Here is a 13,866-nt window from a genome sequence, read left to right on the forward strand (position 1 = left end):
TTTCTCTTCCAGCCAACTCTGTTGGCCTTTTTCTGCAGTTGTTTTTGGAATGCAGCACTTGACGAGCTTAGTGTTAAGCGAATCTGATTTTCTATAAATGATCCTTGGATGTCCGGGAAGGATGTCCTTCAGATGCTCATCCATGCGTAATATGTGCCAATGCTTCCTTACAATTCTTTCAAGTTCTTTATGATTGGAATTGTATTTTGTGATGAGGGCCGGTGGTAAAGGATTTGAAATGTCCTTATTTACTTTTGATGGAAGTAAGGTGGCTCTGTCCGTGTCTCTAACTTGTTCGAATGCTTTATGTATTTCAACATCATTATACTCTCTTTCAAGGAATCTAGTCTTCAAAACCTCAGATTGTTCCTCATATAGTGCCAGATTAGAGCAATTCCGTCTGATTCGAGAGAACTGTCCTTTTGGTATATTAGTGAGCCATCTCTTCAAATGTCCACTAGATGCTGGGATGTACGAATTACAATCTACAGGTTTCAGATAAGTTTTAGTTTGTATACAATTGTCGACGATAGAAATGTCCAAATCTAAAAACTCAACTCTGGTATCACTAAACTGAGCGGTAAATTTGAGGTTGAGATCGTTCATATTTAGATATTTAAGAAATTCTTGGAGTGTGTCCACATTACCGGTCCATATACATAGCACATCGTCTATGTATCTGTACCATCCAAGAATGTGTGAACTATATGGGTTGTTATGCCAAATGGTAAGATTTTCCCAATGGGCCATGAACAGGTTCGCGTAACTGGGCGCGAACTTCGCGCCCATCGCAGTCCCACGAACCTGCTCATAGTATCCTCCATTGAACCAAAAATAGTTGTGATGTAATGTAAATTCAATAGCTTGCATGATAAACTGTATCTGATCAGTCGGGATACTTGTTTCTGTTGTGAGAATATGCTGGACATGCTCACAGCCTGTCTCATGGTCAATGATGGTATAGAGTGAACAGACGTCACATGTCATAAGTAAATATCCAGTTTGCCAAATTATATTTTGTAAAATCTGTAAGACATGACCAGTATCACGGAGGTAACTCCTCTGTGTGATAACTGCGGGTTGTAAAAAAGTGTCAATGTAACTAGAGAGGTGTGTAGTAAGTGAATCAATCCCAGATATGATTGGTCGGCCAGGTGGGTGAGTGATGGATTTGTGGATTTTGGGTATACAGTATATAACCGGTAGTCGTGGATGTTGAGTGCTTAGAAACTGATGTTCTGCTTTGGTCAAAATACCTTGTTGGAGAGCTCTATTGAGAAGTACAGTGAGTTCTGCTTTATACTTCTGAGTGGGATCCCCCAATAATTTTCTATAAGTGGAGGTATCGTTTAGCTGGCTCTCTATCTCCAAAAGATATGAAGATTGATCCAGGAGGGTAATTCCACCCCCCTTATCTGCTGGTTTGATAACTAGATTTTTGTTGGATTGTAGATCTTTTAGAGCTCCTCTTTCCGGTTTGGTGATATTGTAAATTCTGTTCCTTGGCTGAATGTTGAGTTTGTCAAGATCATTCTCCACTAACTTCTGGAAGGTCTCTAAATATGGACCCTTGCAGTGTGTGGGAAAGAAGGTAGACTTAGGTTTTAGTTGAGTGTGATGATATAAAGTGGAAATGTCATCTTTGTTAGACAGATTAGTTCCTGAAACAGATGGATGGGCAAGGAAAAACTTCTTTAGTGTGAGATTTCTGATGAATTTATGCAAGTCTATATAAGTCTCAAACTTGTTGAGTGGTCTATTGGGGGCAAATTTAAGGCCTTTACTTAGTAGATCCATTTGAGGTTTGGTTAGTGTTTGACTACTCAGATTAAATATACCTCTAGCTCCTATATTGGGCTCTGTATTGCATTCCGTGGATTTTTCTGTATTTTGGTTTTGGGCCTTGCTCCTTCTCTCTCTACTGACCTTAGATCCTCCTCGTTTTCCTCTCGTGATGATGATCTTTCCTTTCTCTTTCTGATGCTTTTTGGACTTGGAGGTGTATCCTGGATTCCTTGGGCTAGTTCTAAAAAATGCTCAATGAAATCATCTGCATCAGGTTCTTCAGGTTCAATTTCTCCCTGATGTGGATCGATGTGTTTAAGTGTTTACAGAAAAATCCACGGAATGCAATACAGAGCCCAATATAGGAGCTAGAGGTATATTTAATCTGAGTAGTCAAACACTAACCAAACCTCAAATGGATCTACTAAGTAAAGGCCTTAAATTTGCCCCCAATAGACCACTCAACAAGTTTGAGACTTATATAGACTTGCATAAATTCATCAGAAATCTCACACTAAAGAAGTTTTTCCTTGCCCATCCATCTGTTTCAGGAACTAATCTGTCTAACAAAGATGACATTTCCACTTTATATCATCACACTCAACTAAAACCTAAGTCTACCTTCTTTCCCACACACTGCAAGGGTCCATATTTAGAGACCTTCCAGAAGTTAGTGGAGAATGATCTTGACAAACTCAACATTCAGCCAAGGAACAGAATTTACAATATCACCAAACCGGAAAGAGGAGCTCTAAAAGATCTACAATCCAACAAAAATCTAGTTATCAAACCAGCAGATAAGGGGGGTGGAATTACCCTCCTGGATCAATCTTCATATCTTTTGGAGATAGAGAGCCAGCTAAACGATACCTCCACTTATAGAAAATTATTGGGGGATCCCACTCAGAAGTATAAAGCAGAACTCACTGTACTTCTCAATAGAGCTCTCCAACAAGGTATTTTGACCAAAGCAGAACATCAGTTTCTAAGCACTCAACATCCACGACTACCGGTTATATACTGTATACCCAAAATCCACAAATCCATCACTCACCCACCTGGCCGACCAATCATATCTGGGATTGATTCACTTACTACACACCTCTCTAGTTACATTGACACTTTTTTACAACCCGCAGTTATCACACAGAGGAGTTACCTCCGTGATACTGGTCATGTCTTACAGATTTTACAAAATATAATTTGGCAAACTGGATATTTACTTATGACATGTGACGTCTGTTCACTCTATACCATCATTGACCATGAGACAGGCTGTGAGCATGTCCAGCATATTCTCACAACAGAAACAAGTATCCCGACTGATCAGATACAGTTTATCATGCAAGCTATTGAATTTACATTACATCACAACTATTTTTGGTTCAATGGAGGATACTATGAGCAGGTTCGTGGGACTGCGATGGGCGCGAAGTTCGCGCCCAGTTACGCGAACCTGTTCATGGCCCATTGGGAAAATCTTACCATTTGGCATAACAACCCATATAGTTCACACATTCTTGGATGGTACAGATACATAGACGATGTGCTATGTATATGGACCGGTAATGTGGACACACTCCAAGAATTTCTTAAATATCTAAATATGAACGATCTCAACCTCAAATTTACCGCTCAGTTTAGTGATACCAGAGTTGAGTTTTTAGATTTGGACATTTCTATCGTCGACAATTGTATACAAACTAAAACTTATCTGAAACCTGTAGATTGTAATTCGTACATCCCAGCATCTAGTGGACATTTGAAGAGATGGCTCACTAATATACCAAAAGGACAGTTCTCTCGAATCAGACGGAATTGCTCTAATCTGACACTATATGAGGAACAATCTGAGGTTTTGAAGACTAGATTCCTTGAAAGAGAGTATAATGATGTTGAAATACATAAAGCATTCGAACAAGTTAGAGACACGGACAGAGCCACCTTACTTCCATCAAAAGTAAATAAGGACATTTCAAATCCTTTACCACCGGCCCTCATCACAAAATACAATTCCAATCATAAAGAACTTGAAAGAATTGTAAGGAAGCATTGGCACATATTACGCATGGATGAGCATCTGAAGGACATCCTTCCCGGACATCCAAGGATCATTTATAGAAAATCAGATTCGCTTAACACTAAGCTCGTCAAGTGCTGCATTCCAAAAACAACTGCAGAAAAAGGCCAACAGAGTTGGCTGGAAGAGAAAAGTGGGGGCTTTTATTATTGCAATAGGTGCCATGCTTGCAAAACTATTAATCATAAGGGAACAAAGCCCATCACCAACTTCCACTCTCATACAACAGGTGACTCCTTTCAGATCAAAACCAAAATCACCTGTGATACTATGGGTGTGGTTTATCTGTTGGAGTGCCCGTGTGGACTACAATATGTAGGGCGCACTATCCGGAAACTTCATGTTAGAATTTCAGAGCACCTTCGCAACATCACCAATCAGTTAGATAATCATACCGTATCATCTCATTTTCTTAAACATCATAACCACGACCACACTAAACTTCAGTTTTTAGGAATATGTAAAGTTCATAAACCTTGGAGAGGTGGAGATTTCATTTCCCTCATTTCAAAAGAAGAGGCGAGATGGATTTTTAATCTTAAAACCCTGATCCCAAAAGGATTGAATGTGGATTTTGACCTGGGTTATTTTCTCCACTCATAATGTATCCACTATATTTATCCTTATACACATTGATACAATGGGAATAATATGCTAGCTATACCATATTCCCACTTTATTTTTATTTTTATTTTTATTTTTATATTTTTATTTTTATTTTTATTTTTATACTTCTACTTTTTTTTTTTTTTTTTATTTATTTATTTATTTTTTTATTTCATTTATTTATTTATTTTTATAATTTTTTTTTTTTTTTAATTATTATTATTATTATTTTTTTATTATTATTATTTTTATATATATTTTTTTTTTTTTTATTATTATTATTTTATTTTTTATTTTATTTTTATATTTATATATTTTTATTTTTTATTTTTAATTTTATTTATTTATTTATTTATTTTTTTTTTTTTTTTTTTCCTTATTATTTATTTTTTTTTTTTTTTTTATATTTTTTTTTTTTTTTATTTTATTTTATTTTTTATTTTTTATTTTTTAATTTTTTATTTTTATTTTTATTTTTATTTTTATTTTTATTTATTTTTATTTATTTTTGTTCATTTCATATATATACCATGTACATCACCAATTAATATTTATGCAACCAGATCTATTTATATATATTTTTCTATATATGTTCAAACATGCTCTTTTTTGTTTTGCAACTAGTGCACTATCGTTTTCTTTTGTTTTTTTCCATCATGCCTGTTGGATTGTTGTGCAATCACCAGTACTCAGATTTATTCACTAATTACTTAATTACTCCATTGCCTCTTGGCTGATTGGCACATCCGGATCTCTTTAAAAACTGGCTAGGAAGACCAGTTGGACATTACTATCCCTGAGGAAGCCCACTGGCCATTGCCACCGGGCGAAACGCGTTGGAGACTGTCCCTCAACTCAGTTTTATTCAACTTACTAGCATGCTAGCATCTTACATTACCTTATACAGACATCCACATCGGAGACCAGCCTGTAGCGTGTATGCGCTCATCCGTAGCGGCACTACCGCTTCCCCTGTTTAGCCTCAACTTTATGAGAAAGAGAGAGACTACGTTGGGGATTAGGAGGACTACATTTGGATCATCACCACCTATATTCTGCTGGGTACCTGTCCATTATTGGAGGCATTTTGATATCCATACATTTAATCTCAACACGAAGATATCCCGCAGCGTGCACACGCTATTTGAGCGGGATCATTTTTTCTTTCAACAAGGAGAGGATTTCCCTTTAGGAACTAGAAAAACTTTCTTCCTCATTCTTGTTTTAATAATTGGCATTCTGCTGGGTGCTTTTTATCATTGAAATCAACGTTATATTTAACCTCATCAGCACAGACTCTGGGACCGCTACTAAGTGCCTGTCTGCATTATAGACAGCCAGACATCCCTGCTTCATGTGAGTAACGGCTACCAATTTCATTTTTGCTTGCATTTTTCATCATCACCAACATTTTTATTTTACAACTCTGGACATTATATTTCCTTACATTCCCTTTTTGCGGTTCATACCAATTGTCATTTCATATTTTAGTAGCTTGCAAGTGCACTCTAACCATATTTTCAATCACACTGAGTTTATAGTGTTTTTTACCATTATCATTGTTTTCGGCAGTGTCAATTGATGCATGTTAATTGTTTAACACATCTAAGCTGTCTCGTTCCGGCCGGAGCGTATTGTGGACCTATCCATATTAAATTGATATATCTTTCCTTTACAAGCGCCCAGAACCTGACTATTTTTATACATATATATATATAAAATTATTAATAAACAATTGACATAACATACACAAGTAAAGCAGTTTAAAATTAAAGGGAATACATTCAGAGTATAACTTACATGAGTTGACACTGCTATTTTCTAACACTGGGATGTGCAGAGCCATGAATACACACACACTCTTTGGCCTCACATTTTACACTTTAGTAGCTCAACTTATCAATGGATTCATGTGATATACCATATTTACACTGCAGTTATTATTTAGGCCTTATTCATTACAATTATGTGATGGGCTATCCTTATAAATAGCTGTAAGTGCTCTATGTTCATGACAGACGGTATAATAGACGATGTTATAGACAGAGTAATAGACCGTGAAATAGACGGTGTTATAGACAGTGTAATACACACTGTTAAATACAGTGTAACAGCTTCACCTCTGCTCGTTCACCAGTTGCTCCTTCTCCTCGATCCTGCGCTCTCGCTCCTCTTCCTCCTCTCTCTCTCTTTGTACTCTCTCTCTTTCCAGCGCGATCCGCTCCTCCTGTATCCGCTTCCGCTCCATCTCCTTCCTCCTCTCCTCCTCTCTCTGCAAAACAAATAAAAAAGGTTATAGTGGAACAATACTGTTCCTGCAGTCGTGCTTTCCAAGAAGAATCCCCATTTTTCACTCTAGGAATCTTTATCTCATGTTGCTTAGTTACCTTAAATTCAGAATTCTGATACAACCATATTACCAGGATGAGACATTCAAAGCGTGTTATCTTGTTCCCATGGCTGTCCCTCCTACATACAGATACAGTGTTATCTTGTTCCCATGGCTGTCCCTCCTACATACAGGTACAGTGTTACCTTATTCCCACATCTGTCTCCCCTACATACAGGTACAGAATAACCTTATTCCCCTTACTGTCCCACCTACATACAGGTACAGTGTTACCTTATTCCCATGGCTGTCCCTCCTACATACAGGTACAGTATTACCTTATTCCCCTTACTGTCCCACCTACATATAGGCACAGTGTTACCTTGTTCCCATGACTGTCTCAACTACATACAGGTACAGTATTACCTTATTCCCCTTTCTGTCCCACCTACATATAGACACAGTGTTACCTTGTTCCCATGACTGTCTCAACTACATACAGGTACAGTGTTACCTTATTCCCCTTACTGTCCCACCTACATATAGGCACAGTGTTACCTTGTTCCCATGACTGTCTCACCTACATACAGGTACAGTGTTACCTTATTCCCACATCTGTCTCACCTACATACAGGTACAGTGTTACCTTATTCCCACATCTGTCTCCCTTACATACAGGTACAGTATTACCTTATTCCCCTTACTGTCCCACCTACATATAGGCACAGTGTTACCTTATTCCCACATCTGTCTCCCCTACATACAGGTACAGTGTTATCTTATTCCCACATCTGTCTCCCCTACATACAGGTACAGTATTACCTTATTCCCATGGCTGTCTCCCCTACATACAGGTATAGTGTTATCTTGTTCCCATGGCTGTCCCTCCTACATACAGGTACAGTGTTACCTTATTCCCACATCTGTCTCACCTACATACAGGTACAGTGTTACCTTATTCCCCTTACTGTCCCACCTACATATAGGCACAGTGTTACCTTGTTCCCATGACTGTCTCAACTACATACAGGTATAGTGTTACCTTATTCCCATGGCTGTCCCTCCTACATACAGGTACAGTGTTACCTTATTCCCACATCTGTCTCCCCTACATACAGGTACAGTATTACCTTATTCCCCTTACTGTCCCACCTACATATAGGCACAGTGTTACCTTGTTCCCATGACTGTCTCAACTACATACAGGTACAGTGTTACCTTATTCCCATGGCTGCCTCACCTACATACAGGTACAGTGTTACCTTATTCCCATGGCTGTCTCCCCTACATACAGGTACAGTATTACCTTATTCCCCTTTCTGTCCCACCTACATACAGGTATAGTGTTACCTTATTCCCATGGCTGCCTCACCTACATACAGGTACAGTGTTACCTTATTCCCATGGCTGTGTCACCTACATACAAGTACAGTGTTATCTTATTCCTATGGCTGTCCCACCTACATACAGATACAGTGTTACCTTGTTCCCATGGCTGTCCCACCTACATACAAGTACAGTGTTACCTTATTCCCATGGCTGTCCCACCTACATACAGATACAGTGTTACCTTGTTCCCATGGCTGTCCCACCTACATACAAGTACAGTGTTACCTTATTCCCATGGCTGTCCCACCTACATACAGATACAGTGTTACCTTGTTCCCATGGCTGTCCCACCTACATACAGATACAGTGTTACCTTGTTCCCATGGCTTATGTCTGGATTTTGAGTAACCCACAATAATTGGAACCCATCAAATATTTCTGTCTGTTGGAGTTTGGTTGCTGTGCAGATATTGAGTCTGATTCAAATTGGATCGCAAGTTGCGGTTTGAAAAGATCCCTGAACTTGTTTATTTCCGGCCATATTAAATCAAAGTTGATCTCAATACGCGCTTTGACTTGAATCTGGATGTAATTATGCTCTCACAAATTGTTTTTTGCTGTATGTAGACAGAGAGACTGTAGTACAAATACATTGTGTACAGTTCATGTACATACACATACAAGCGTATGCGCAAAACAAAGTCAGAACGCGTACAAAAAAGTGTATATTATTAAAGAAATGAACAACTCTAAACAGTATAATCATTAATAAAAATATTTTGGTTTAAAATATATATTTTTTAACAATTTATTTTTGTTCACATTAAACATATAAATCAAGATGCTGTTAATACGTACTCTACATACAATGCGTTTCTTTGGAGGGGGGGACTTTATACTGTATATATACATGTGAGGATCCTGCAGTGTGTTGTGTATGTTTGCATACGGCAAGTGCCGTACAACCAGAACGTACCCAAATTCCATTGAAAGCGATTCTTCAGATCCCCTTGTACACAGACCAGCCTGCGTGCAAGTTACCGATTTTAAATAACAAAAATTGCGTTCCTTGATGAATCAGTCACAATCCGGTTATAAAGTCTGTCTTACTTGCACAAACATGTTCTGTACTAGCTAGTGGTACACATACGTGTACTGTCCCTATCAAAGTCTATGACGTGTCAGCCATCACGTTCAGTCGGCACTAACACCTGGCCGGTAGCTGGTGTTCTTGATGTGTCTGGAACCAAGGACTTGAATTGGCTGCATGTACTTGTCACACCCTTACTGTACATTGGTATAACCATGTCACACCCTTACTGTACATTGTCCATCCACTCCTTCCAACCCCTGCTCCGCCCGTCAAGTTGTAGGAAGTCATAAGTGTCATTCACCTTCATTGGTGTAAGGTCCGTTTTTGACCATGTGCAGAGCTTTTAACGCAAGATACAGCCCGCAAACAGGCTTAGGTCCGAACATGTATCAGGCCCATTATGTTATACACCGATCAGCCACAACATTACAACCACCTGCCTAATATTGTGTAGGTCCCCCTCGTGCTGCCTAGACACCTCTGACCCATTGAGGCATGGACTCCACAAGAGCTCTGAAGGTGTCCTGTGGTATCTGGCACCAAGAAGTTAGCAGCAGACCCTTTAAGTCCTGTAAGTTGCGAGGTGGGGCCTCCATGGCAGTGTCATTGTAACAAGATAATCAATGCTATTCACTTCCCTTGTCTTTGGTATTATTTTCGTTCCTGATCCCCCTCTTTAGTAGAAATATAATTAGATTTCGAGGTCCTGTAATAAAAGTGACCTCTCACCTCAGATCTCTGCCAAAATGCATCTCTCCTGCTGAATTTCATCTCTATTGCCGGGTTCGTCTTCATATAATTTGTACCCTGGGAAATGGATAGATATTCTTCTTGTTATTATTTACCTTACTGACATAGTAACTGCATATCACAGGCAGGGACACCCCTAATCTTATCACAGAGGAAGTACCATAAAAAGACAGTGCCATCATACCACAGACCCAGTGCCAGGCTCCCCATCATACCACAGACCCAGTCCCAGGCTCCCCAACTATACCACAGACCCAGTGCCAGGCTCCCCAACTATACCACAGACCCAGTGCCAGGCTCCCCATCAAACCACAGACCCAGTGCCAGTCTCCCCATCATACCACAGACCCAGTGCCAGTCTCCTCATCATACCACAGACCCAGTGCCAGGCTCCCCATCATACCACAGACCCTGTGCCAGTCTCTCCATCAGACCACAAACACAGCGCCCCTCTCCCCATCATACCACAGACCCAGTGCCAGTCTCCTCATCATACCACAGACCCAGTGCCAGGCTCCCCATCAAACCACAGACCCAGTGCCAGTCTCCCCATCATACCACAGACCCAGTGCCAGTCTCCTCATCATACCACAGACCTAGTGCCAGGCTCCCCATCATACCACAGACCCTGTGCCAGTCTCTCCATCAGACCACAAACACAGCGCCCCTCTCCCCATCATACCACAGACCCAGTGCCAGTCTCCTCATCATACCACAGACCCAGTGCCAGGCTCCCCATCAAACCACAGACCCAGTGCCAGTCTCCCCATCATACCACAGACCCAGTGCCAGTCTCCTCATCATACCACAGACCCAGTGCCAGGCTCCCCATCATACCACAGACCCTGTGCCAGTCTCTCCATCAGACCACAGACCCTGTGCCAGTCTCCTCATCATACCACAGACCCAGTGCCAGGCTCCCCATCATACCACAGACCCAGTCCCAGGCTCCCCAACTATACCACAGACCCAGTGCCAGTCTCCTCATCATACCACAGACCCAGTGCCAGGCTCCCCATCAAACCACAGACCCAGTGCCAGTCTCCCCATCATACCACAGACCCTGTGCCAGTCTCCTCATCATACCACAGACCCAGTGCCAGGCTCCCCATCATACCACAGACCCTGTGCCAGTCTCTCCATCAGACCACAGACCCTGTGCCAGTCTCTCCATCAGACCACAGACACAGCGCCCCTCTCCCCATCATACCACAGATTCAGTCGGTGACTTACCACCAGCTCATGGGAGCCTGGAATACGAGTTTTCTGGAATGTCCTGGCCGGCTGGGGCACCTTGCTCAGTGCCTGTGTCACCACCTCCTCCGATAAGTCCTCTATCCTCTGGGCACTGAGCACCACACTGGCCTCCTAGATAGATAGAAGAGAGGGCGGCATTATAAAGACAGGGATCTCCTGCAGGTTTTATCCTGTGAGTCTAAAATACAGAAGTTCTACTCAGGAGAGTCTTTTAACTATCACTCACCTGCTCACCTACTCCTGTGTGCCCATTTATCATCAAACATGTACAGAACCCCTCCAAGCTATCATCTACCCTCCCAGACCCCATCACTGTGTCTCTGAATTGAGTCCAGGATCCATCAGAGCTAATGATAGTGCGGCGTAGATAGTAAATACACCAGGGCCCCGCTGACGGCCCTGTGTCTGGATCTCATCCACCGTTCCATGTATTACAGTTATTGTGACAGTCACGTACACCGGGCACCTTTCCCCTTCTAAATAATATGGAGGGTCTCGTAGGAGGTGGGAGACCATCTGGTTTCTAGGTTGTTTATTGTACTATACAGCACCAAGGATGGTGAGGCCCTTTAGGGAAGAGACCCCATGAAATGAACTATTGGAGAAATAAGTCACAGCCACTTTCCATATAACATATGACAGAATTGGGGCAGTGAGCAGATTAATTGGTGGAACCGAGACCCGGCCTCCTCTGCCCGCACAGGAGACATTCCTAAAAACTGGGGCAGCGCAGAAAGGTTGTGTTGTCCATAGCAATAAGATAGCTTTTATAGTCTAATATCCACCAGAAAATGACAGCGAAAGTCTGGTATCTTCTCTATACTCTGGATCCTGGGAATCAACTTTATCTGGACCTTTAGTGATCATTTTTGTGGCATCTATAATTATGTTTCCAGAGTGAATTTTTGTTGTGTATATAATATTAGCAGTCTGTGGCCGGATCACCTATTAATAACTTATTGTGATAATATATTTAAATTATTAGCGCAGTGTGCTAATTTATAATATTGCAAATGTTCTGATTCTAGATACTGTGTATTAGAAATGTACTTATTTTATCATATCGTGTTATATTTCTGTGTAAGGATTGCATTCATTTCTGAGGTATATGTCTGATGCAATGAGCATTTGTTTGAGGAGTCTATTGTGTAACTTCGAGAGGAAGTCCTCATTAAGTCTAATTAAGTCTATTCAATGTCAGTGACCAACACTTGAATACACAACAGGGAGTTGTTACCACGTGATTTAGGATATCACAGATAATTAAATTTTGTTAATATAAATTGCATATAAATCTATGTTTGGGGAAACATATTGCATCCTGATACTAAAAATAACTCAGACTTCTTGGGGCCAGCACAGAGTTCAGGGGGCTGGCTTACCCCCTGCTAGGCTGTGTCCAAAACTGTATAAAACAGCACTGGTTTGTAGTGAAATGCACCATTATTGTTCTATCTGACCTGATCACTGTTACCTTCAACTAGTGTGAACTGTCCTTATCAGGACACTGGAGCTAATAAGCATCATTTGCTTCAAGATCCTGCTTGGCAACTTCTTCCATGCTTTATTTCCTGTGACCTACAGATTAGACCCAACTCTAAACCGTTTCTGGCTGTTCTGAGGTTTGGACCCAGCACCCAGTACCACCGCTCTGCCCACTACCCAGCAGCTCTGGCCAGTGTGATCGTCCAGGGGGGATCCATCCACAGGAACCCTGATCCATAGTAAGAGGTCAGGGGTACCAGCCCAGGTACACGAGCAAGGGGGTACACTAGTAGCGACAGTTACCCAGAAGGAACGTGGTTCTGGATGCAGTGAAGGAGTCCAGTGGAGACAGCATTTTAAGCCCCTCCTACTGCGGTTAGAGGGCACATTTGGGATAAAGAAGGGAATGGTAGCACAGTAAGCCCAGCCGGTTCCCAGCAGCTACATACAGAGTAGCATAGGTGGTCCATCCTGTCACAGTGACATAAGTAGCCCTAACCCCAACCTTGTAAGATAAAATTATCCCCACCTTGAAGAACTTGCGGATGGCAGGAAGGTGCTGGGCGCTGACTTCCTTCCGAGACGGGTCCACATTCTCACCGACCTGCAAGGAAGGAACAGGTGCATGTACTATGTATATCCAGTGTCATTAGTATGTTTCCCCTGATCGCTAGAATCTGTCTGTGCTGCCACAAACCTTCTCACTAATCCCGGGCCCCTGAGGGTCGCAGCCCTGTGGCTCCTGACACAAGGTGGGGTCTCTCTCACTCAGGACACTAGATGACTGTGCCCAATCAGGACTGGCGGATGGGTGATAACTGGGTGAGGGACTGGCATACAGATGTATACAGTAAATGTGGAAACTGGAGTCAGATTTGGGGCACTCTGGAGGAGCAGGGGTATCTGCCCCATGTGTGGGCACTTTCAGCTTCTGGTACTGCTTGTGATCTCAGTGTGATAGCATAATGCAGGCTCCACACCCTTCCGAACACAGGGTGACCCGTGTACTATAGGGACCATTAATTCCACTTGTGACACTATTCAGTAATTCCAGCATTAGGTGGGGTGTACCCTGTGTGCTGAGACAATCGGAATTCATGAGGGTGGAAAGACTAGGGATTGCGATATACCAGCGTCTAGACTCGTGTACTA

At 41.6% G+C, this 13,866-nt stretch overlaps 1 protein-coding gene across 2 annotated transcripts in view; it reads right to left on the minus strand.

Moving 5' to 3' along the window:
* LOC142109486 (uncharacterized) overlaps nt 1-13,866 on the minus strand; it is a 57,736-nt gene that overhangs the window by 21,053 nt on the left and 22,817 nt on the right. For both annotated transcript variants that reach the window (XM_075193655.1, XM_075193654.1), the window contains exons 4-7: nt 13,244-13,318; nt 11,206-11,340; nt 9,952-10,029; nt 6,592-6,743 (exon numbers count right to left, since the gene is read on the minus strand). In XM_075193655.1, the coding sequence (XP_075049756.1) occupies nt 6,592-6,743; nt 9,952-10,029; nt 11,206-11,340; nt 13,244-13,318 (440 nt within the window). The remainder of the gene's footprint in view (nt 1-6,591; nt 6,744-9,951; nt 10,030-11,205; nt 11,341-13,243; nt 13,319-13,866) is intronic.

This window comes from Mixophyes fleayi (genome assembly GCF_038048845.1).
Source record: "Mixophyes fleayi isolate aMixFle1 chromosome 1 unlocalized genomic scaffold, aMixFle1.hap1 SUPER_1_unloc_2, whole genome shotgun sequence".
Classification (NCBI taxonomy): domain Eukaryota; kingdom Metazoa; phylum Chordata; class Amphibia; order Anura; family Limnodynastidae; genus Mixophyes; species Mixophyes fleayi.